This window comes from Siphateles boraxobius, unplaced genomic scaffold, assembly GCF_051911475.1.
Source record: "Siphateles boraxobius isolate OS27281-9 unplaced genomic scaffold, OSU_SipBor_1 151, whole genome shotgun sequence".
In the NCBI taxonomy this organism is placed as follows: Eukaryota; Metazoa; Chordata; class Actinopteri; order Cypriniformes; family Leuciscidae; genus Siphateles; species Siphateles boraxobius.
The window spans coordinates 1,097,501-1,122,905 of record NW_027508757.1 but is presented as its reverse complement, the minus strand read 5'-3'; the positions used below and the strand labels follow the sequence as shown (position 1 = coordinate 1,122,905).

The following is a 25,405-nucleotide window of genomic DNA, read 5'->3' as shown; positions in this document are numbered from 1 at the left end:
ATGACCAAAAATCAGTGGTATGAAATGTGTCAAATTTATACCGGTTTTACCGTATGTTTTTTCCAAGCATCACTGGGTGTAACCACATTTTCTACAGATTGAGAGATAATACTGCAGTAGATTGACTTAAAATGCACTATTTTACAGTCACGAGTGAATCAAATCTTTTGGAAAATCTATTTGTGGCGGGTGTAGAAGATTCTATTATTTAGAAAATAAATAATTTAGCTATATAAGAGTACACCATTATTTCCTCTGTGTGTGACTTTGCTTTGACTTTTTGGAAGTGTGTAAAAAGGCCTTGAATGTTGCTTACGGCAGAGAATTCTATTCTAAGAAGTCACATGGTACAAGAAGTCACATGATACAAGACCGTTACGGGAAAGTGATTTCCCAAAAAGATTGAAACCCCAACATGGGCAGTGTTGATATTGTGAACCAATGTATGGGAAACACTGTAATATAATTTGACAGTTATCAATTATAGTTTAACCTGTCCATCTTCGCAGTCACGCTCAGTAACACACAGCTGTGCATCACCACAGTGCAACAGTGAAAAGGACCCTCTCAAACAGTGTCGCGCCGTGCCTGTGTTCCCAACGTTGTTTAAGCGACATATTGCGGTATATAAAAATTTCATATCATAACAAAAATAAACACCGGTATACCGCACAGCACTAACGCCACCTCAAATGTGTGTGATGTCACTTCCGTACCTCCAGTATCAGGTCTCCAGGCTGAAGGCCGTCGACTCCTCGAGCAGGACCGTCCTCTTCTAGTCCCTCAACAAAAACCCCTGTCAGGTTTCCTCCGCAGATCTTCAACCCCGGATCCACCTGAGTCTTCCTCAGCACCACCTGCCTCGGCTCCGCATGTTTCCTACCCTCACTCCGATCCCTGGCCAATCACAGAGCAGACGGCGCAGTTAAACCAATCAGAGCAGTGGACGTGTTCACAACATAGACTGTAAAAAAAGATGGACGACGCCCCTTCACTCTCTTCCATTGGTGAAAAGTGAAGCCGCCAAAGTCCTAATATGGCGCTGATATCTTGCGCTGATTTGGGACCTGATTCTGCGCATTAGTGAACGTGAAGTGAAGTCGCGATATCAAGGTCACGCCCACACTCTCACTCACACACACACACACACTCTCTCGCAGAAACGGTTACTACGAAGTTCACTGCAGAGCAATTCATGTCTGTGTGAAATAAACAGTTATGGACATGTAGAAATTAAAATTGAAGCTCCAATCTCCTACCGAAAATCAAAAAAAAAGTACATTGGTGACTCGGTGACTACTTCGTTAAGAGAAGCTGTCAATCACAGCTGTCAATCATGACGTCACATTCCCGTTTTTATAGCATCAAATAACGAACTAATATCAAACTTATTTTAAAAAAAAACGAGCATTTAAACTTACATCAGCATGATAAAAACTACCTAAAGTGACAGAAAATATCTTTGAAAAAATTTATTTGATGTGTAATTTGATTATTTAGTTTCCATCGCGTCCCATTAGACTTCATGGGGAGGGCGGGGCTTATGAGCTATACTGGGACCAGCCACCCAGGCCACGACTCTAGAACACCCTTAGAGATTAGAACGGCCCCTTCTCGGTCTGCTTTGAAGTCTCTTTTAAAAACATAACTTTTCTTTAGTTAGTATATTGATTCTTTTCTTCGGTTGGTTTTACTAATTTATATTTGATACGGTTTTGCTACTCCTGTTTTATAGTTACTCTTATTTTTTGTTTTATTTGTTGTTATGCATGCTATATCTTCTTTTGATCTTGTTCTGTAAAGCACTTTGGTCCGCCTAGTGGCTGTTGTAAATGTGCTATATAAATAAAATTTAAGTTGAAATTGAATTTAAACAGCGATAGAAAAATAATGCATTTATTACCTGCCGGTGCTGTGAGGGCTGGATGTGGGCGTGGCCTGTTTGGAGGGCGGAGTCACGGTGCCCTCGTCCTGTTCGCTGAGCGTCTCGGGGGTCCCGGGTGTGGAGTGAGAGCTTATGGACGACTCCATCCGGGAGCTGGCAGCATTGGTTGACATGTAGAAGTATTAATCAATTCAATTCAATTCATATTTATTTGTATAGCGCTTTTCACAATACACATCGTTTCAAAGCAGCTTTACAGAAAATATCATATTACAATTTAGAGAGAAGGCTACATCTGATAACAGAACTGATCAAAGTTGTGCATTTCAGAAATGTACATGTACACAATCACAGTTAGCAAAAAATTATTAATTTAAACAATGTAATAATTACAGGCAGAGACAATGAGCTCATTGAAGTAATGAATATTATGCCATAACTACTTTCAAAACTCCTGCTAAAGAGCTTAGGATTGGGCGATATGATCGAAATTTTTAACCCTGTAATACAGCATAGTACCGTATTGTTCAGAATATAAGACAACCCTGATTATAAGACGACCCACCTTTTTCAAGATGTACCTTTTTCGAAAAAGGTTTTTAGGAGACCAAATCCTATGTTTTATAAAGAAAAATATTTTATTTGGAAATAATTATCATTTTAAAATTTTTGTATTGAAAGTATGATAAACACTGGTAAAAATGTAAAAACGATCACATTTAAAAATGACATAGCATAAAAATAACCTGTAGCCTATCTGAATTATATTATTATAATTGTATAATTATATAACAATTAGGCTATCCATCTAATAGTGAAAACCATGTAGCCTACCAAAATTTCATTAACAGTAGAAGTGAAATCTTATTGAAATTTGGGTAAAGTCTTAATGTTTTAAAATCACATACAGGGGAAGTTTGGTCCAGTCAGCGAGGCACGCAAACATGAAGTCAGGCGGCTCTGAGACGGGAAGGTTTTAAGGCTGTCTTTTTTGCGCTCACGATCTTCTAACATTACACTCTGACACACTGCAATTCTTGGCACACTTGTTTTATGCGTATTTGGCGTCACCTATTGTTGTGGGTATTTTATTGAAATGTAAAAGTCTAGACCCTGAATATAAGACAAGCCAGTTTTTTTTCAGATGTATATATAAGAAAAGAACATCATCTTATATTTGGAACAATACGGTATATAGCAAATCAACTGCTTGATTGCTTGTTGATCGCCCAGCTCTAATCTGCTAAATTCAACTACAAGGCATGAAGATATTAATATTAGTAGCAAGCTTTTCTGTAAAGTTGCTTTGAAACCATATAGGTGAAAAGCACTGTGTGTGTGTGTGTGTGTGTGTGTGTGTGTGTGTGTGTGTGTGTGTGTTTGTGTGTGTGTGTGTGTGTGTGTACCTAGAGCGAGAGTGATTGCCCAGTTGGTACATGTGTGGGTTGTACTGTGCCAGTATGGTGATGATGTCACACTGCTGCCCAATGATGAGTCTCGCCTGCTGCTCTGTGGCGTTCCTCAGATTAATGCCGTTAAACTAAAGAGAGACGAAAGGAGAGATTCACATGTTTTCCATTTAAAAGAAGCTCTTTATTTCTATGCGTTTTCTAACCCACCTCGAGCAGCTGATCTCCAAACTCCAGGTGGTGTTGTTGAGCAATGCTGCCCCCCGTTACCTTGGAAACAAAAATCCCGCCATTCTCCCCGCCCACGATCGAGATGCCAAGAGGCTCCGCCCCTTTGGGGATAGTGACACATCGTGGCTCTTCTATGTACGGCCTGAAACGCAAAAACACACAATATGGGCTTTATCAACCAACAAAACCCAAAATCGAATTGTTCTTAAACCACCACAATCAGTTTCATGAACACACACATGCATTTACTGCCATTTTTAGATATGTATAGAGTAAAAGTTGCTGTGTGATCTTTCAAAAATTCTAAAGTTGTGTGACATTCTGACAAACAGAAAATAATATTGGCTGGTCACTTAGTGTATAAAAAGCTACAGACATGATTTCAAAGCGATAAAACGTCGGATATGCAATACGTTAATATAAAAACATAACATTCTACACAAAAAACAACTTTTTGCCACAGTTTTAAGGTTAAAATCACTCAATAAAAAATTACAATAATCCATTTACTGTTACTGCTCTCATAAAATATAATCGCATGCAAAATTTTAAACCAACAATTAACATAGCAAGATGTAAGTTATGCTTTTCCCGCAGCAGCTTTTCACAACTGTAAATTATCCTGACTTGCATCTTTTCTGTGCACAGCCTGTAGATGTGATTATGGACTATTATTATTAGCGATTAATTATTTTCATTATCAATTCTTATCAGTTTTATTGATCAGTTGTCACAGATAAATGTCACAGATGTTTTCGATTGAGCACTCCTTTAAATAGCTTGCATTTAAAGAGACATGGCATAGAAAGATAGCAAATCACATCAGATAAATTCACTTAAACAGCAAAAACTGAGGCTAAACATAGTTTGTTTGTTTTTGTGTTCTCATTGCGAAGTGGACAAACCTCAGGATCCGTAAAGACGCAAACCACGGTCTCTGAGCTCGAGAAAGCTTCAGGTTAGACCTGTTACGCAACGCACATCTGGAGCAGGAAGGAGAGAAAGGAGAGAAATGGGGCAGAAGAACAGACAGACTAGAAAGGAGGCAAGCAGAATTGAGATAAATAGACTATGAGAGGAAGACGGGCTGAAGAGGAGGAGAACGGCCCAAACTACTGAATGCCTGTGACAGGTTGTAGGTTGAGGACAAAAACACCACATTTACTCACCCTCGTGTTTTTATAGACCTGTATGATATTGATACTTCAGTCAAACACAAAAGAGCTTCTGTGAACGGGTATGAAGTGAATAACAACTTAAATTTGAAGTCTGTTTCTAACATATATCGATCATATGTTTTCAGTAGACTTGTAATACACTACAAATCATATGGACTATTGCTATGATGTCCTTTTTGTACTTACTATGAATCGTTGTATTGGAAAAAAAATGGTGAGATTTTTCAGAGATTTTAATGAGGGCGAGTAAATTATGATAGAACATAAATTTTTAAAATGTCTTATTTTACCTGTCCCTTCTCCTGTCTATTGGCACAGGGCTGACTGACAGCCTGGTGTGGGTGGAGATGGAGCCCTGTGATTGGCTGCTGGTGAAGGAGGCGGCATCCAGGGGAGAAAGGGGCGGAGTTACGAGACTTGGGCTGCTGCAGTCAGAGTGAGATAGTGATCCTGAAACACAACAACAAACAAAAGTCATTAATTTTTTGATTTGTACAATAATATGTGCATTCACCATCGACGCAACAGCACAGGAAGTGTGTTGACTACATGTAATGTTATAAATCAGATTTTTATGAGAGATCATCACCTCTATCAGAGCCATGACCGGATCGTGCGTAACGAGGGGTGGAGGGAATCTTAATGCGCTGCTCGCGGTACTGAGACAAACCTACAGACATACACACAAGCAGAATCAGTATCAGTTAGACTGATCCACAATTACATCATGATCAACAGTTATTGACTAAAGACTTGAGATAACCAATCACAGACTGCATATTTTAGACTGTGATTGTCAATCTCAGATGTTTGATTAATCAATAAAGATTTTATATTTCCAATTATTGTTTGAAATTATCAACATGTGTGCAAAATTATAACAGTGCAAAAGGTGACAAACCTTCAGGTGCATGCTAATAATAAATACTATTACTATTATTTAAAAATATATATTTTGTTAAATTATACAAACCAAACCAATAAAGAAATATTTTTTATAGCAATACTATTGTACTAATAAAACAAACTGTATTTATTATGAATATTAATAATAATAATAAGTTATTATTATTATTATTATTATTATTATTAATAGTGTTGTTTTGTAAAATAAAATATTATTATTTTAATATTATTTTAATTTTATTAAATGAAAAAAATTGAACTATTAAGAAATATATTATGACATTAATACTATTTTACTGTTAAATAAAAATAGAGGATTTAATAATAATAATAATAATAATAATAAGTCGTTTTTTGCTAAAATAAACCGTATTATTTTTCAAACATCAAATTACAGAAATTAAGCCAATAAATAAATATATTAATATAGTAATATTCCTGTTGTACTGTAAAATAAAAATAGAACGCTTAATAATAATAATAAATAATAATAATAATAATAATAATAATAAGGCTTATAATAATGATTTTACTTTATTAAACAACATTTATATTTTAAATATTAAGCTTTAACTTTGGCTTAAAAAAAGAAAGGAGACCTTAAAGCGACAAGTGGCAATAACTGCAGTCCACGTGTTATCCTCCCTACAGAACATGACATAAAATGAGGTTATATGAGAGAGGAGTGTGGGTTACAGACCCAGTCTCGCGCTGGAGGGCAGGGAGTTGGTGTTGTGCTGTCCTGAGCCGCGCGAGCTGTCGAAGAGTTCACCAGAGCACTTGTGGTTGAGATCCACACTCCATCGGCCCTGGTGCTGCGGACTGAGAACACAGAGAGAGATTCACCGTCTCACATCAGAACAGGCCACATACATCAGGGAGTGTGTGTGTGTGCGTGCGTGCGTGTGTGTGTGTGCGCGCGTGTGTGTGCATGTCCCCACAAGGACAGTAAAACTTGAGATTCCCTACTTTGTGAGAGCTTTTTGCTGGTCCTCATAAGGAAAATTGATTAATAAACATAATTAGGGATGCACGATTTTGGGAAAGTTTCATATTGCGATTATTGAGGTCAATATTGCGATATAAACAAATGGTTTCATGAGTCAACTTGCTTGGTTCTCAAGGAAAATGCACACACAGATTAGTGATAATGCTGAAATGTGTATTTCTCAACTCAAACTAGCAACAACTAAATGATTGAAAACACCTATAATGATCAATAAGCCGTTGACGTCTGGATAAAAATAAATTAAAATTGAATAAAGTTATCAAACAGTCTGTGCTGCATACATTTTAAATTATATTTAGAGTAATCCTTATTAAAGTTACAAAAGTTCTTTAGTCATGAGCAGTGAGTGTTTTCTCTGTTCCCTTTGGTCTTTGATTAACTTTAACAACAGAGATAATTAGTGGCTACTGTGTACTGTCCCTTTAAGAGCAGCCGCTGCTGACAGACGCAGATCTCACACACGCCGCATTCTCTCACGAGTCACAACTCTTCAATTTCATCATAAGACTGCTCATATGTTATGAAGATATTCGACAAAAAGACATTTTGTATAATTGTGTGTGTTATTGTTCATTCAAGCGTGAAAGAGAACTGTATTCTGGCGTGTTTGCTGGTGTGCACGCATGATACTGGCGCACGTCTTTCTGTGAGTCACAGTCAGGACATTCACAGGCAGCGCGCTCTTTTTTGTCTTGTCGCACATGAATAGTTTAAAAGCATTTGCATGAATGGGAGTGGGATCATGCAACACTAGCCATATGATGACAAAAATTAACAGATGCTAGTTAATTGCCCTAATTTGTTTAGGCTATTTCATATAAAATCGCAGCATTTTGCGTAATGTAATCACATTGGCTTGACATCGCGATTGCGATATGATTAATCGTGCAGCACTAAACATAATAAAATGTGCTTTTTTTAAAATGTAAAAATGCAGAAAGTTTTCTGTGATGGGTAGGTTTAGGGGTCAGGTTAGTGTGTGTGTGTGTGTGTGTGTGTGTGTGTGTGTGTGTGTGTGTGTGTGTGTGTGTGTGTGTGTGTGTGTGTGTGTGTGTGTGTGTGTGTGTGTGTGTGTGTGTGTGTGTGTGTGTACCTGACTTGAGTGTATGTGTGTGCTGGAACTGAAGGAGGGTTAGTGGTTTTGACACAGTGACTCCAGGCCGTGTACACTGGGTTCCTCATGACTGCAGTGACAGCTGGGTAGGGTGAGAGTGTTCTGGGAGTGGTGTCTAGACACACAAACAAACAAATAAATGTTTTTGACATCACTCAGTGTGAACATCTAATCTTTTCAAGACTCAACTATGACTTTAAATGAACCATGGTTGTCAAACTCACGTGCTTGTGCAGGAGAGAAGCCTGAACTATGACGATTTGAACGGAAAGGAGAGAACCGGACCAGATCCACCGGCTCAGGAGAATGATCCTCATGAGAGAAGCTCTGCAGGAGAGAAAACATGAGGAAGTGAAGACTGAGTCTTGGGATAAACCGTGTTGATTAGTTGGAACAGTTTACAAGGGGTTCTTTTTTTTTAACTAAAAAAAAAAGTTTGCATTTGTGTTTATTGTTGAGTATCATATTTGATATATCAGGTTTTTATGGCTCACAGTCTGATATAGTGAGAATAAGAAGGGTAAAAAAGCTCAGTTTTATTTAGAGGCCAAAACTAAGCAAAAATAAGAGATTTCCTGCAGATGGTGATATTTATATAGTCAAAAAGTTAGATGAAATTCTAATGTAAAATCAATATCAATATCAATATCTGCCAATAATATAGTAAGATAATATTTAAATGCATAGTTTTATGATAAAAGCTCTGTAGTTTTAAAACATATTATGCAATGCAATACAATGATGATTGAGAGATGAACTAATAAACCTTCCTCAAAAGCCTGATGATCATATTTGATACTCATGATTTTTCTATAATGTTTGGATAATCAAGTAAACTTCAGCTGCTTCAGTCCCGTAAGTGCTCATCTTGTAATATTACTAATATAAAAGTTATTCTTACTTTTACTTAAAATATAAATCAGTGCAGATTTGACAGCAGAAAGACACATGAAGCACGAGCTGAAGGAGAACGTTTGTACACTCATACTAAAAGGACATTTACTTGCTGAAAAAGTCGAAACTATTAATCAGACGACAGAAGGATTGTAAGTAGATTGTGTGTGTCAGTAATGGTTTGATCAATAGGAAATGTGCATATAAAACGTGATCCAGCAGTGTTTATAATCCCCAGCACCTGTGGAAAGGGCATCTTAAGGGGCGTGAGGCTCCGGCGTTGAGCGGGTGCAGAGTTGGGTCTTCCTCTCCTCATCTCCGGTTCATCTGCGCCCTGTCCAGACACTTCCCCCGACCCCTGTCTCTGAACAACATTCCCATTGCGGTCTCGATTATCAAAGTCCGGCATGGTTTTGTCTGTGGGCGTGGTCTGAATGGGCGTGGCCGGGGGTGAGCCGGTGGTTATGGTCGAATCAGAGGCGGAGCTTCCCTGCGGTTTGTGTTTGAACTTGAAGGAGTCGCTGCGTTTGGGCGGGTCGGGCGGCATCTGTGGCGACCCCTCGGTCCACGAGCTCTGCGGGGAATGTTTCTGGGACAAACTGAGGTAGTCCAGCTTGGACGGTGTCTCCGGCCGTTTAAACATGTCTGCGTCAAATATCGACTTCCGCTTCTTTGGGGTCTTAAAAATAGAGAGTGGTGGGATGCTGTCAGTAGTCGCCATTGCAACCGCTACCATTTTCGGCCACGTGCCTCCGCTTTGTTTCCGCCTCTCCTGACCCATCTCTACGGTGATGCAGTCGCCGGGGGAAACGGGGTGAAAGGTCAGGGGTCGCTTAGAGTTGGGATGCAGGCAGATCTCGTGATACGGGTCTGAGCGATACAGAGAGCCACGCTGAGCGTCACGCGTCGGGCTGTACGTGTCTTTATGGGTGGAGTGGTTGATGGTGGGCTGCTTTCTGCAGGGCCGCAGTTGATCTGCCGACTTCCCGTTTGAGTTCCTTTCACAGTCACGCTGGCTCTCAGCGGTACTCTGACCCGACAGACTCTGTGGGAAAAACTGGGATAAAAAAAAATAAAAAAATAAATAAAACCGGTCAAACATTAAACACTAGGGGTGTAACAATACCCTCATATCACGATACTGACCTCACGATACTCCAAGACATATGATAAAAGGTTAACATAAAATGCACTTTTGATTAAAATGCTAAATTTTTTGGTGCTGGAAACCCAAAGCACAGGACAATAGAGACACCAGAATAACAATATTCATGATTCTGAAGCTAAAAATACAGAATTATTATAGACGAACATGCTTTCACTCAGTCACTGACTAGATATATTTAAAATAATGTAAGCCACTTTTTACTGGTAACAAAAGACATTTGACATTATCAGGACCCACAAATATCTCCCATTACTTTATTTTACATTATATTCAACATTATATATAGTATAATGTAGTACTGATACTAAAAACTTCTATTTTTTTCTCACACAATCATTTTTTTGGGGGGTGAACTATACACAATACATAATATTATCACTTTCCAAAATACATATTGTTGCATTTTTGTTTTGCGATATATTGTGACACGATATATTGTTAGACCCCTATTAAAGACTTCAGGAGAAGAGTAAGCTGATCGAATTTCTCACTTACAAAAGGAAAATAATAATGATCAATAATGTCTCACCTTCAGGAGGGAAAGAGATAGTGAATCTCTGCAGCTCCGCAGGAGATTCTCACATTCACTCACTGATTTATTATCCAGTGAAATTCCGTTTATCTGCCAGAGAAAATTAAACAACCTTATAACAATAACAACAGATATGATCAATATACTGCGTGACATGCCTGCGTTTACTCTAATGAGCCAGTATACATGCAAATGAACCTCTGCTCTATCTACCAATCAGAGCTGCCCGATTTTATGCAGGGCTCGACAATTAGGACTGCCCGATGGCCAAGAGTTGACAGAACTGTCACAGTCCGGATCAGGCCGATCATTATCTTTAATGTTTATCATTTGCACATGTTTTAAGGCTTGCTAATGGAAACATTCAAGTGGAAGAAGATGCAAAAAAGAGCTCAATTTGGTACTCGATGTGTGAGAAGTTTTGTGTGCTCACATATCCGGAGTGCAGCATGCGAATAATGAATTGATTTCTCTTTCACGTCTTCTTGCTTGAACGGACAATTTCACGCAAAATTATGTCAACGTTCCTGTCTAGGTGAGTAACCCAGTAAATATAGTTTTGCCTTAAAGGAATATTATTTTTCTTCCTACTATGGAAGTCAATGGGGTCCATCAACTGTTTGGTTACCGCCAATCTTCAAAATATCTTCCTTTGTGTTCAGCAGAAGAAAGAAATTCATACAGGATTAAAGGTTTGAAGATGAAGGTGAGTAAATGATGACAGAATTTTCATTTTTAACTGAACTATTCCTTTAAGGGAACGCATGCAGTTAAGAAAGACAACGCATGTGCATCAGTATCAGTGTATTGGATCCGTGCATTATTTCTTAAAGTGACAGCAGACTAATATTCCTGATGCTGTCTGTGTTTTTAATGTTAATCAAACAATAAAATACTCACTACTCATGACTGCAGGGACTAATTTTTTCCACTGATTTACACAATTGGGGTCATACTTAGTAATTAGTAAAATATGTAAATTAGGGCTGTGCGATTAATTGAAGCGTAACAAAATAGCGATTTGAGCATGCGCGATTTCTAAATCGCTTCATAGCACTATTTTTTTCCACGCTCCCGGGTCCAACCTCCCAGTATGCTATCCGAACCAATCAGAATGCAGCGCGCCTAAATTGAGCGCGAGAACAGAACAGACCTGGCGGGTTTTAGAGATTCAGTGAACTGCGAACAGGTGCGCGTGCCAGAAGGGAGCGCGAGTGCATGGAAATATTAGCGCAAAGGGGTTTGCCTCACCAAGTTTCTTTCTCTAGGGAGCTAAGGGAATACCATTACCTGATTGGTTTACAAGTAGTTCCCTCCGCTGCGGCTGTCAGTCATTCTCCATTCAGCGTTCAAATAGCGTGTCGCGTTCGGTTACGACCGTCAACGATGCAACTCTCTCCAAGATGATTCAATGTTAATATTATTATACTTGATCTGTGGATAAAGCTCTATGGTTTCACATTAAATGACTATCTTGCTGGACTGTACCTTAATCATATTCATTTCTACCGTGTGTCACAACACTGGAGAGCACTGTCTATAATTGTTCTTCACACACACAGTACCTGAAATTTAAAACTGTTAAAAGAAAAGACTCAATAAACTATTGCATAGATGGATACTGTATAATACACTATGCATCGATATGTTTTTCTTTTGTTCTTTGATCTTTTCAAAAAGTGAAAAGTGAAAGTGAAAGTGACACATGATGGCCAAGTATGGTAACCCATACTTGGAATTTGACCTCTGCATTTAACCCATCCAAGTGCACACACATTAGGAGCAGAGTAGTGAGTAGTGAACACACACACACTGCAAACGTGGATACACACACCCGGAGCAGCGGGCAGCCTTGAGTGGCGCCCGGGGAGCGATTGGGGGTTAGGTGCCTTGCTCAAGGACACCTCAGTCATATTCCTGCCGGTACTGGAATCGAACCAGCAACCTTTGGGTCACCAGTCCAACTTTTGCGTAGTGAAAGATTATTAATAGCCTTTTTTGCTCTGTCCTATCTATCACATGTTGTTGCCTCTGAAGGGGGTGGATTGGAATCCACTGCTGCTTCAATGTATATGTAATGATTGATTATAATTAAGGTATTAATCAATATTTTTCCTTCTAAATATCAAATGAGTTGAATGACTTCTCTGGAGATTTTACTTTATTTATATAAGTTACCAGTGTGATTACTGAAATGTTCTTTTCATGTATTCTTTAATGTCTGTATTTGATATCTGAATGCAGTGCTTGCTTATTTAACCCAGCTTCCAGAAATGAAATAGGGACTTGTTTTGTGTTTGAGAAAGGTCTTCAATGTGTTAAAACATATAGGGGTCATTGAAGCCAATAGTTTAAGGGGCCATTTCTTCGTTAAAGCCTTTCTTTCCAGTTAGACTAAAGTTTAGCTATCCTTGAGAGAAAGAACGCATTATCTTGATGTTTTGAGAGGACTCTCCTGTTATAGTGAGAGCCTGGCCAAATCCAACCTTGGAAAAGCTGTGTGTCGGTGTGTGTGTTAGTCTTCTTGGTTACAGGTTAAGGAACCACTGGCATTATTGGAGATTGACTGAGTTGTTGTTCTGGACATGCTGGCGCCCAGCAACCCAAATCTGCGACCTGGAAGGTCATGACGTGCCTAACTTCAGCTGCATAATCGATGGAGATATGCTTCAGTCTATCTGTGGAAAATTACTGAGTTTATCTATTTCATAGCCAATGAGAATCATTCATCCTGTAAGCAATGACGTAGCTTAGACCTTGGAAATGGTATAACTGCTGTGATCTTTGTAACTGTAAGCGGGGCGGCCTACGAACTCCTGTGCGAGTATTGAAGCTGACTTCTGCTGATGAAACTGCAAACTATCTTCAGTAAATATTTTCTTTAATTTTTTATAATTCTGACTCTGGGTCTTCATTCTTCATATCTGGTTCTGGGTCTTTAACTGTATACCCCTTACACCTCATTAAACAGCTGTGCTATACTTAATATTCGTCTTAATTTTATAGTAGACTATATATAAAATAATTGATCTTTTTGATTTTTGTTATCTCGTTTTTCATGAATGTATTTTACAACAATACGAAGAGCAATGTGTAACGTTTTACCAGATGTAGTGCTACACGATAAACCTCTAATTGGTTTCCTTTGGAAATATGTTTCAAATTCACACAGAATGCATTAAAACTGTAAAGCACGTCTGTTTGGGTAAAAATCGTGATTAAAATCAAAATCGGGAAAGAAAAAAAATCAAGAAATCGTGATAGTTTTTTTTTGTCCATATCGCACAGCCCTAATGTAAATCCATATAAGCACTGAAATCATCACACCCATGATAAACTATTCTCAATAAGTCAATTATAGTTTACAGAAAAAAACCCAGTATTTTTCTCAAGTAGTTTGAGATTGAATTGATTTACAACAGCAAAACTAGTGCTATTAATAGCAACTAGTGGACTCACATTGAGAACCCGATCACCCGGACACACCGAACCATCCCTGGCTGCAGGACTGCCTGGAGAAACAGACGATACGAACATGCCACTCTCCAACCCAACACCACAATCTGCAAGACAGAGACAGAGAGTCACTGTGTGGATGAAGGTAGTTTATCTGCTTGACCAACTGAAAGGGACAAACCCAAGATATGACCTTTATGCCCAGCCAGAGTAAGATGAACTGAGGTGACCATCCTTCCTCCGAGAGACTTCCTCCTGCGGACCACCATGTTGATGACCCCGCCTCCACTGAACACCACCTTTATGACCTGCTTCCGGTCCTTATTGGCAAGATCCACATCATTTATCTTCAACAACCAGTCGTTCACTCTACGGTATGAATAAACGATGGTTAGAAACGAACACGAATGTTTCACAGAAGACCAAGAACACGGAGTTCACCCACCTTAACCTGCCCTCCGCAATACTTCCTTTATCCACCTTGCTCACGAATATCCCATAATCCCCGGGTAGATAGGAGTCGCTCACCCCCTCGGCAATATCAAAACCAAAAGCACTCAAATCCATGTCATCCTATATGACAGATGGTGATGTGTTGAAACTCTCGGTTAGTATTTATATTTCAGCTTTATGTCAATTAACAAATATGTTTTTAATAGTTCTGGAGCTTTGAGAGCTCTCTTACATACCGCACTCCTCTCAAACTCCACCGTCTCTGTTTCCCATTCCAGCGAGTCCGTATCGATAGCAGAGTCGTGAGAATTGTGGGCCATCAGTTGGCGAAAACGTGCCTCCTTCTCCAGCTGCTCCTCCATGCATTCCCTGAAACACATTTTAGGAAGAGTTCACCTAATTTACATCAACCTGTTTACAGAGGGTCTGAGAATGATTCAAGATTCATTCTTTCATTCTATTTAATGAATGAAAGAATGAATTCATTAAAACAATAAGAGTCATTTGTTTGGAAATCAAACTACTTTGGTCGCACTTGTTCATTTCTTTTACCGCAGTGCTGTAGATTCAGTAGCGCCGCAGGAAACCTTTAGTATTTTAGTACAGTGTGTCGTTCACATGCAGAAGCTCATGAATCTTTAACAGAACACAAAAACTGTAGATTCCCTGATGTATTAGTGTGTGTTTCTGAGACTCACTTGAGCTCCTTCAGTTCTCGCGATGCGTCGTTCTTTTGTTTCCGCAGGTCGTCAAGGTTTCTCAGAGCATCGGCGAGATCGCTAACAGCTCGGTCCCTCTCGCGTCGCAGGTTATCGCACAACGTCCTGATACACACAGACAAACATAGCAATAATACGATTTTGAATATTGTTTTATAGGGCCTGTCTGCTTTAGTCAATGTTCTATGGAGCTAAAATAGTCTCAAATATAACATTTTCAAAATATGATTCACAAATGTGTAAAATAATTTACATTCACAAAAATACGATTTGAAAAGGCACAACCAAATTTACAGATTCACAAAAGCAAATCACAATTTATAAATGCAATCTTGTACAAAAACATGTATAATAGATTGTTGAAACTGTATTTGCAAATCGGATTTGTGTGTCTATTTTAAGACTTTGTTGTAAATCACAATACACCTTACTCAATGCTTTGACTGACAAATATATTAAAATATATGATTTTGAAACCATTTTAGCTCCATACTGTTTACATACCGTTACATCTGTTTATAATTTCCTTGTTGGATTTGAAAATATGTAATTGGATGGGTTTTAACAATTATAAGGGCATATTTTTCACACGCCACAAATGACGTGACACTTGAACTGAATAACATGTTTTTAGCAGAATTAAAGGTATAAAAGGATTTTTGGTTGCATCTGCTTACCGTATGCTCTCTCTCTCTGCTACGATCTTGTCTCTCTCCTGGAAGGCCCAATCTCTCCTGCATTTCGCCACCTCTGCCTCCTGCACAGCCTCCTGAAGCTCCTCCGAAACGGCCTCGCACTGTTTCCTCAGAACCTCCAGCTCCTTACTGACGCGCTCAATGTCCAGCGTTGCACTGTCCTGCTTCTGCAGTGAGAGAACCAGGCTTTGAAAAGAACACCCGCCAACAGCGGGTAAAAATCAACTGTGGCGGGTATCACTGTCAAATCATTAGACAATTTGCCGTGTTATGATGTTTACTCACTTTGCAGGGGAAGTTCATGTAAGACAAATCTGCGCAGATTTAGCGCAAATACTAAACTCATGAGTCATGATTTATTAAATATTGCGTATTGTGCAGAATCTGCTCATATCTGGCTTACTTGAACATGACCATCACTACGCATCAAATAACAGCGCGCTTGTTCATTTGCATTGAAGCAATAGCAAAGATTAAAAAGCATTTGGATAGCAGATAGACATTGTTATTTCCCATGTTCTTTGTACTGTATTAATCTGTCCACCTAAAACACATTTTTGGTGAAAAGGATGAAAGAGGAAGAGATTTAGTTTGAATTAGAAATGAATGTATGAAATTTTATAATATAGATTATTATTAATAATATATATATATATACACACACACACATAAATTATAATACGTATATATAAATAAAATTAAGCTGTGACATAGTTTATTTCCTTTTTTTTTTTTTGGCTAGTAGAAGTTCCAAATGGCCGGTAATAAAAAAATGTTGTAGCCAAATTGGCCGGTGAGTGAAAAGGTTAATTTTAAACCCTGGAGAGAACCTCAATTGAATGATGTAACTCTATAAGTCCAGAGGTGGTCTGAACACAGGACTTGTACCTGTCTGGCCTGGTAATACTCTCTCAGGAGCTGGTCTCTTTGGATAATGGCCTCAGTTCGCTCTTTACGGGCCACGTCGCGCTCCTCTCGCACCATCTCGATGTCCTTACAGGCCTGGCTCAGCTCCTTCTGCGTCTCCACCTTGTCCTGCACCTCGTGACAGTACTTCTCCAGCAGCTCCGTCTTTTCCCGGATCGCCCGGTCCCGGTCCAGCAGAGCGGAGTTCAGTTCCTGCACACACAACAAATGTCAAACCATCAATAATAAATTCTGCATGACAAAAAGGCAATGTTAGGGATAGAGTCTTTAGAGGTTCTTTAGGGTTTAGGGTTCATTTTATCTCTTTAATGGAAAAACTTTTTATTGATGATTCAATTGCATCAGTGAGTCTTTTAAATTAATCTTCTGAACTAGGGCTGCACGATTAATCGAAATGAAACTGCACACGATTTGGCAAAGGCTGCGATTATTTTATGCGCAGCTTGTCAGTGAAGTATGGCTTTGTGCTCAGTAGTAAATACTGCTACATCTGGCATCATATTCTGTCGCTGTAGCTGAGTAAAAAGATTGAAAAGCTTTGATTGATTTATGAAATGTTGTTTTTTGATGGACAAGAGGTTCATAAATGCTTCTCATGTTTGGAAAGATGTTTGACGCGTGTTGCTCTTTCAAATGCACGTTAAAAGCGACTCAAACTCACAGTGCCTTCAGATGGAGCAGCGTTTATAGAACCGTACGTCACTGACAAGCTGCGTATTTATAAAAAAAATTTTTTTTAAATCGCAATAATCCAAATCGGTTAAGCGCGATTTCCCTGTTAATTGCGATTAATCGTGCAGCCCTATTCTGAATTAACAGTTTAGCTAAAATGAATGGGACATGCTATGTTTGATTATTGCCTCATCTCGCTCACACAAAATACACGATTACACCACATTATGCAAGTCAAACACATTTTGACACAACATGTGAACACATTTTATATTTACTTTAAATGTTGTCTTTAGTAGTTGTGTGTGTTTGACCTGTCTAAGAGCCTCAATCTCGTCGCTGGCAACCCTCCTATCGCCAGACGTGTTCTTGAGTTTGGCCTCGGCCGCCTCCAGTCCGGTCTGCAGTTTATCCACCTCCTTGATGACCTGATCTCTCTCGCTCATAATCAGTCTGTACTCGTTTAACACGGAGTCTCTCTCCTCCTTCAGCTTCTCTCCGTCTTTCAGCGCCTTCAGCTGCAGGGTTTTATAGCGCGTGTTCTCCATCTGTAGACGGTCAGTTTCTCTCTGCAGCTCCTCGTTCTGAGCGGACATCTTATTCAGCTCCTGCTGGAGACTCTCAAACCTGAAAGAGATTAATATTTCACCATGTTCAAATTTCTTTAATGTGTAATGTTGCTGTTTGAACATGAAAAAAGTTTCAAAGTCCCTCCAGCAGGAGTTCTTCTCTATATCAGTGTCAGTGTTTCTGAACTCCTGAAACGCCTCCATTGTAGTCTTGAGTTTCTTCCGGGAACACGTCACAATATTCCTCATTATAATAATTCATACGCAGAATAAAGGGGCGGGGCCTGGTTGAGTTAGTTAGTAGTGTGTTAAACTGGCGGTTATGGTAAGGGGCAGGACATTTCCCAAACACACTCGAAGCGCTCGACCAACCACAACACAGTCGACCAATCAGAGCACAGTGTGCTTTTCAGAAGGAGGGGCTTCATAGAGACAGGAAGTAAACAGAGCGTTACTGACAGACTGGGAAATGAGGAGCAGTCAAATATGGTAAAAATTTATTGATTGAACATTTAAACATGAAAATATATTCTAGTAGAGTCCAAAAACAACATCAAGACTATGAAGAGCATAATAGGTCCCTTTTAAAACCTAGCGAGCCTCACAGAAATGGGAGCTCATAAGTGACTGATTTGTGATGCACTCTATAGGCAGCAACTCTAGTGTGTTGTTGCTGAAGTACCTCCTGACGGATCCGCTGTACTGTTGCTGGAAGTGAAGCGCAGAGTCTCTCTGCTTCAACAGAACGTCCAGCTGTTTCTGCAGACGTCTGTTCTCCTCCTCCATCTGCTCCAGCCGGCTCAGATCAGCGTTGTGACTCGCCGTTTTCTCGTTGTATCGTTTCCTCAGTGCATCGTACTCTTTCTTCGTCCCCTCCAGCTTGTTTAAAGCCGCGTCGTAAAGTTTATTCAGCAGGTCTGAGGAGCCGTTCTCCCTCATGACCTACAGTAAGAGAAAGAGAAAATACATTCAGCTCACCACAATTGTGACCTTGAGAAGAAATTTAACCCATAACCAAATCATTGACTTGACTCAATTTTGTGGATTAACTACAATATATAAGAGGATTATTTTGTGGTGAGGAGTGAGAGATGACAAAGTGCATCATTACACCAGCTGGTGGCGCCACAGAATCACATTTTTCTAATCAAACTATTTAAATACAGCAGCAATCATCTTATGAATCAGTTGAATGTGATATTTATTCTTGTTATAGAACATGTTAGTCATCAGCGCCGGAAAACATAACAAATATTAATAAGATAATTTGCAGGTTATGTTATAATTTAATAGGATTTTATTTAGGCATTAAGGAGTGTGTCAGACTAATTTTGTTATTCTTTATAGTCTCGCACCTTTGCAACATCACAACAGAAATGATTTAACACCGTCTCTAATTTAAAATTAAGCAGCAAAAACTGTTTGCAAGTTCAATTCACATTTGTGATTTAGCTGATTAATTAAATAAATCAAGTTAAAACACAAATCAACTAAGAGAAATGACTCAAATGTTCATAATAATAATAATAACTATTTATATAGCACTTTTAAAGTTTCTTAGCACAAAGTGCTTCACAAAAGGCAAAAAGACAAGAGCATTACAAAATATAAAACCAAGAACATAATACATTAAGTCAATCAGTCTGATTTTAAGTCTCTTTTTAAAACGTATGTGTATAAATGTGCTTTTACTACTTTTTGAAGTATTTAGATTGTTTTTTTTTTAATATAATACAAAATCAAATTTATATATATAAATATTTATATAAATACTATTTATATAATAATACTTCACAAAGTAGTAAAAGCACATTTATACAAGTACAGTTTGTAAATACAGTTTGTTAAGAAAACAGACAAAGACTCCGTAGATCTGATCTCCATTGGCAAACTATTCCATGACATTGGTGCCATGTTCATTTAAGTCTCTGTGTGCCATTTTTTTAATTTAAATACATCACTATTTATTACTATATTACAGTTTTGTTATGTAGATGCATATAAATGATTGAATATCCTGAGAGTGTGTGTGCATGTGTGATGTACCTGTTGCTGCAGCTGGCGCATGTCTGAAGCCTCTCTCTGGTCGCTGTCGTGTATCCGGTGCAGTTCGTCACAGGTTTGCTGCAGCTGCGAGTGTTGCTGTATGAGCTGAGAGTAGTTCTGCTTCACCGCCTGCATCTCGTCCCGCAGCTGAGTCTGTTCACCAACCACACGTCCGTGAAGAGTACTGAGAGACCGAGAGACACATGCATTACTGATCCACCCGGACATTAACTTCAACAGACACATCAGTGAACACAACAACAAATTGAAAGTTAATGTTTATTTTTATCTGGCAGTTAAATGCACCAGATAAAATGAAGACAATGGACTTTAAGACTTTCATGGCACTAGGTCTTGGGTTCGCTTCCCAGTAACAACACACTGTAAATAATGATTTTTCATGAAATATGTTTGGGCACATATGTAATATGCAGAACTTCACTCTTTTATCCCTTCACTCCATTGTTAATGTTTTGTTTAAGTTTGATAGAGTATGGCTTTGAGGTGTATATTTTTCACTGTAGATGGGGGGTCCATTTTTCTTCCTGTGTTTTTTTTTTATGTATAACATACTTGTATACATTTTGTGAGACTTTGATCTGTCGTGTTTGTATAAAAACTGTTATAAATAAAATTAAAATAAAAAGATTTTTCAAAGTTGGAAGTTTTTCTACTTCAAAATTTCTCTTTTAATTAAATTTTTTACAAGCCACGTCTTGTAATAATAATTTCTGAAATTTACAAGCAATTCCTGAGTGAAAATGGTTTCAAAGTAAATCCTAAATCATATTCAGTGCACATGAATACACTATCCAGCCACCCTGTAAATGTTTGGCTTGCATTTGCACATGCACAAAAACACAATTCAATTCAACACATCAGAAATGTAAGATAATATTAAAGGGGAAATGAATTAAACTAAATTATTGGGGTAATCGCAGATGAAAATCTCTAATCTGTGCTGTGCGTTTGCTTTACCACCAGATGTTGCCTTGACTCACGGCAGCCAATCAAAGTCTTCCACATCATGCTAATGAGCACATCCTGCTGTCACGCTGAGCTTACAAATCAATGTAATAATTAATTACAATTAAAAACAAATAATAAAAAGCGATTAATTTAATTCAAATTATATATGGTTAGAACAAAAACACAAAATATTGGCTGATATACTGGTCGACCACAAGACATGTTCTCAGTTTATTTGTAAAATTTTTCAAATTAAATTAAAAGTATATATTAGAGCTGCACGATTAACCATTAAAAGATCGCAATCTCGATACAAACACCTACGCGATATCATTCCTAAATGACAACATCTTGCTTGTGTCTATTAATTAATGATTGCATGATAACATCATTACACCAGTAGGTGGCGACAAGTGACTGTTAAAAAATTAATTTGAATCATTCATTCAAGAAATTAGTTCAAAATCACTGATTCATCCAGTAAAGAAACAAATGAAGTGTTTATGAGTGAGTCATTGAATCATTCATTCAACCCATTTTTTTAAATAATTCATTCAGATTAATTAAACATTTTAAATAGACTGCAGCAATTAACATTTTGTCAGAACCTGTAGTAAATTATTTTGTTTAGTTGTCTGTTCAGAATCGTGGGAGAAATGATTATATCTGTTTGAAACAAAAAAAATCATGATTTTCAATTTAACCACAATTGACCCTTCGCAAAGAGTTTGATTGACAGGCGATCTGACCAATCATAATCCGCCATCCGCCGAATTCACCATTTTTGTCCGACAAAGCAGTCAGGAGAGTTTAGTAGAGTAACGTTGGAGGAATTTAACTTGAAAAACTAAGTGTACTGACGTCTTTCCGCGGTTAAAATAACATTCCCTCTTGTTCATTCATGTTTATTTGATGCTATAAATGAACTAGAAGGAAGAGATGATCGGTTCACGAGCGGCTTTAACTGAGGCTCTACAGTGATCTGTCAGACACATTAAAGAGCCACAAAACGGTATTTATCTTTAAAAAATGACCAAATTTGAAAGTTGAGACTTTGTTTCACATCAAAAGTAACCTGGTCTGTCAGCGCGTTGTCAGTTTACTCTGCTCCGCGTTGTATTTTTCACTGCGTGAGAACATGGTGTGTGACGTGAGAGTGGCGTGGCTTGTCGGACATGCAGTAGCAACAGTAACTAAAGGGTGCGGGTCTTTGCGAACGGTCAATTGTGCAGCTCAAGAATAAATGGGTAGAACTAAATTGCCCTCATAACAGGTAAAAAAATTCCCTTGAAAATCAACTCCATGGGGCAAATATACAGGTCTAGATCTCACTGGTAGTAATCGGCGTCTCTCACGGCCTCTTCACATCTCTTCAGGGTTTTGGTGTGCTGGTTCTGGAGAGACTGTAGATCTGACATGGCCTTCATGCACTGGAGCTTCAGACGCTCGTAATCGTGACCCGGCTTCACGCTCGGCCTACAGACACACAGATACATGTAAACGTCTCATGCGGGCAACACTGTGCGAAATGATTTGGGTAATCGTTCATTATTTGTCATATACAGGTCTGATTGGGATGTTTCAGTGAGATCACACACACACACACACGTGCACAGAAAACCTCAGTGTGTGTTTTTTCAACGTCTATCAGCATTCAGGTGAAGAAACACAAAAACAGAGTAAAAAGCTTTATTTATGAAATAGTAATGAAAGTAAACATACTTTATTTATACACATAAAGCACTCTGTCCAATCTCACGCACGCATACGGATAAGAAAAGACGAACTGTCTGGCAGGGTTACAGGGTTTTAGAGACTGAAACTGGCCTGAAATCTCCAGTTCATTAACAATCTGTTCCTGTACCTTAGATGTGTTACTGTACCTGCAGTCGTCAAAGGTGGTGCCGGGTGAGGAGAGGGCCAGTCTTTTGCGCAGGTCGTCTCGTTCACGGGTCACCTGTCTGAGCTGGACGATCACCGTCTCCAGTTTCTCACTCATCACATGCTTCTCCGGGTGTGCAGGAGGGGGTGAGGATGCTGGGACAGACAGACATAGTACATCAGTGCTCTGAAAATTCATTATATGTAGTTTCAAACCAAAATGTATTCAGACACCTTCAACATTTCTTACATTATCACAGTTTATTCGCTATAGGTTGGAAAATGGTAATAAAATATAGAGTTATTAAATCAGTTGATATTTCACTGGTTTTGTCCGTCCTTCTGTTAGACTCTCACACATGAATTATGTTGAATATCTGTCAGCTGTTAAGTTTAACTAGTTAGATAATTCCAATTTAGCTCAAGCAATTACCAAGCAATGCTTCATGTTGTTCAGTCTGAGGTGTAAAAAGGTGCATTAGTTATTAAAGGTGCAGTGTGTGACTTTTAGCGCCATCTAGCGGTTCGGTTGCGAGTTTACACTAAGGGCTCAGCCCACCGCTCACCCCTCCCTTTCGAAGAAGCTACGGTGTCTCAAACGGGACAAACATCGTCGTCTGAGACAGCAGAGAATAGCCAGAGCAAACCAAGTTTCTGTACCACAGTCCATTATAAACCACATCATGGATAAAGTTTACAAAGCCATAGTCAGGTGAGGATCAAGGGTCTTAACATATAATATAATAATAGTAATCAGCTGATTGTCTCACGAACGTAACCAGCACATTCTCCCCACATAGCAAACTCATAGTACAGTGAGGGAGAAGAACCACATGAATCTATGCAACTATATATTTTTTCTAACAGGGTAGTAAAAGTTTAGATGGCTAATATGAGCTGTTACTGTGCCTGAGCTGGTTAAAGCGTTAAGCCTTGTTTATACTGGACGCGTCCGCATGAGCCCAAAACAATCCAACTACATATTTTACACCACTGACAAGGGAAAAGTCACTACTCACGGTGTTTATGGCTAGCTTCTAGCTTTCTGCGGCTTCTCTTTCAAGGTAGTGACGAAACGCGCTCTGTAACGCTGTTTGTTCGCTGTCGGCTACGGTAGAAACATGACGTCACAATATGTCAACCTTCATAGAAGGGGATGCCCGCGCCTATGTAGATATAAATGCCTCATTCTAAGGTAATAAAAACATTACGGTTTATTAAGTAAGTTCTTTATACATCACTGAACACATAGTTATGGATGTCATATTGCATTTCTGTTAATAGATAATCAAAATTTTCACACATTGCACCTTTAAAGAAAAAACACTTCAGCAAAACATGATCAGCTCAAAGTGTCAATAATTTTTGGTCCCAAACTTTTATAAATTTTCTTGGTAGTCACTGTATGAAGAATATTTGTGTATAATATGTCACAGTTTACTTTATTTTGATCTCCTCACTTACATAAATGAACTGTAGTGTCCTGCACACACTAGTAAAAAATATCAAAAATTATATCTGGTGTTTGACTGTTTATGCAGAGCTTAGAAGAGACCTTCCGCCTCTCTTTTAAATGCAGATCTGAAGATGGTAGGCCAGTTCATGAACTTTTGCTTTCAGTTTGAGAGTCAGCTCTGCTGTTCATACAGATGTTATGAATAAACAATGATTTTATCTGGGCCACTGACGACCCATCCCATATCCCTCCCTGCAGAAAACAACAGAGCCGTCTGTCTGGTTTTAGACGTCTAATGGACAGAAGCGTCTCCAGCTGGTGTCTGCGTTTGCTCTGTGTTTCCCAGCGAGTCTTTCCCAGAAGCAGGATGTCAGGAATAAGTGTAGAATTGAAAAACAAAAGTTAGCGTTCAAAAGTTTGGTGTCATTAAAATAATGTTTTTGAAATAGTCTCTTCTGCTGTACCAACGCTGCATTTATTGATTAAAAAATATAGTAAAATTGTGAAATATTATTACAATTTAAAACAGCTGTTTTCTATGTGAATATATAGTAAAGTGTAATTTATTCCTGTGATCAAAGCTGAATTTTCAGCATCATTACTCCAGTCTTCAGTGTCACATGATCCTTCAGAAATCACTATAATATGATGATTTGATGCTCAAGAAACATTTATGATGATTATCAGTGTTGAAAACAGCTGTGCTGGTTCATATTTTTGAGGAAACTGTGATACATTTTCATTCTTTGATGAACAGAAAGTTAAAAAGAACAGCGTTTATTTGAAATAAATGTTTTTGTAACATTATAAATGTTTTCACTGTTACTTTTAAACAATTTAATCCATCCCTGCTTAAATTTTTTTTTTTAAATCTCACTGACCCCAATTTTGAACTTTAGTGTAAACTAATAAATGCAAACTGACTTCAGTAAAAGCTATTTCTAGAGTAAACAAAATAATTAAACCTGTAAAGAACACCTCATCAAAATCAAAACATGAAAATATTGTTCAAAATTTAATTTATAATATAGCTTTACAAGACAAATTAAGCCTATTTTAGGAGCATTAAGATTTTTTATATTATTTTTAGGAAATCATTTCAAGCACTTTTCCCTCCTAAAAATTACCCAAGATGCAACATGATTCATCTGTAAGATAAAATGCTGAAAATATTCATGACTAACAAATACACACAGGACTCACCAACGCTGCTAAGAGAACTGCTGCTCTCCGAGT

At 38.4% G+C, this 25,405-nt stretch overlaps 1 protein-coding gene across 2 annotated transcripts in view; it reads right to left on the bottom strand.

The window, feature by feature from the left end:
* The window catches only part of dlg5b.1 (discs, large homolog 5b (Drosophila), tandem duplicate 1), a 47,053-nt gene that overhangs the window by 12,984 nt on the left and 8,664 nt on the right, over nt 1–25,405 (bottom strand). Inside the window, exons 2-25 of one of the 2 annotated variants that reach the window (XM_077230874.1) lie at nt 25,373–25,405; nt 22,716–22,869; nt 22,165–22,308; nt 19,864–20,047; nt 18,500–18,759; nt 17,563–17,875; nt 16,538–16,768; nt 15,632–15,816; nt 14,934–15,059; nt 14,472–14,604; nt 14,228–14,355; nt 13,976–14,151; nt 13,786–13,889; nt 10,324–10,416; nt 8,868–9,683; nt 7,957–8,059; nt 7,712–7,847; nt 6,310–6,431; nt 5,293–5,373; nt 4,994–5,153; nt 3,505–3,667; nt 3,292–3,425; nt 1,904–2,038; nt 717–897 (exon numbers count right to left, since the gene is read on the bottom strand). The exon at nt 25,373–25,405 is cut by the window's right edge and continues 36 nt beyond it. In XM_077230874.1, the coding sequence (XP_077086989.1) occupies nt 717–897; nt 1,904–2,038; nt 3,292–3,425; nt 3,505–3,667; nt 4,994–5,153; nt 5,293–5,373; nt 6,310–6,431; nt 7,712–7,847; nt 7,957–8,059; nt 8,868–9,683; nt 10,324–10,416; nt 13,786–13,889; nt 13,976–14,151; nt 14,228–14,355; nt 14,472–14,604; nt 14,934–15,059; nt 15,632–15,816; nt 16,538–16,768; nt 17,563–17,875; nt 18,500–18,759; nt 19,864–20,047; nt 22,165–22,308; nt 22,716–22,869; nt 25,373–25,405 (4,295 nt within the window). Of the gene's footprint in view, nt 1–716; nt 898–1,903; nt 2,039–3,291; nt 3,426–3,504; nt 3,668–4,993; nt 5,154–5,292; nt 5,374–6,309; nt 6,432–7,711; nt 7,848–7,956; nt 8,060–8,867; nt 9,684–10,323; nt 10,417–13,785; nt 13,890–13,975; nt 14,152–14,227; nt 14,356–14,471; nt 14,605–14,933; nt 15,060–15,631; nt 15,817–16,537; nt 16,769–17,526; nt 17,876–18,499; nt 18,760–19,863; nt 20,048–22,164; nt 22,309–22,715; nt 22,870–25,372 lie in introns of both variants that reach the window. The other variant, XM_077230873.1, reaches the window with a different exon arrangement.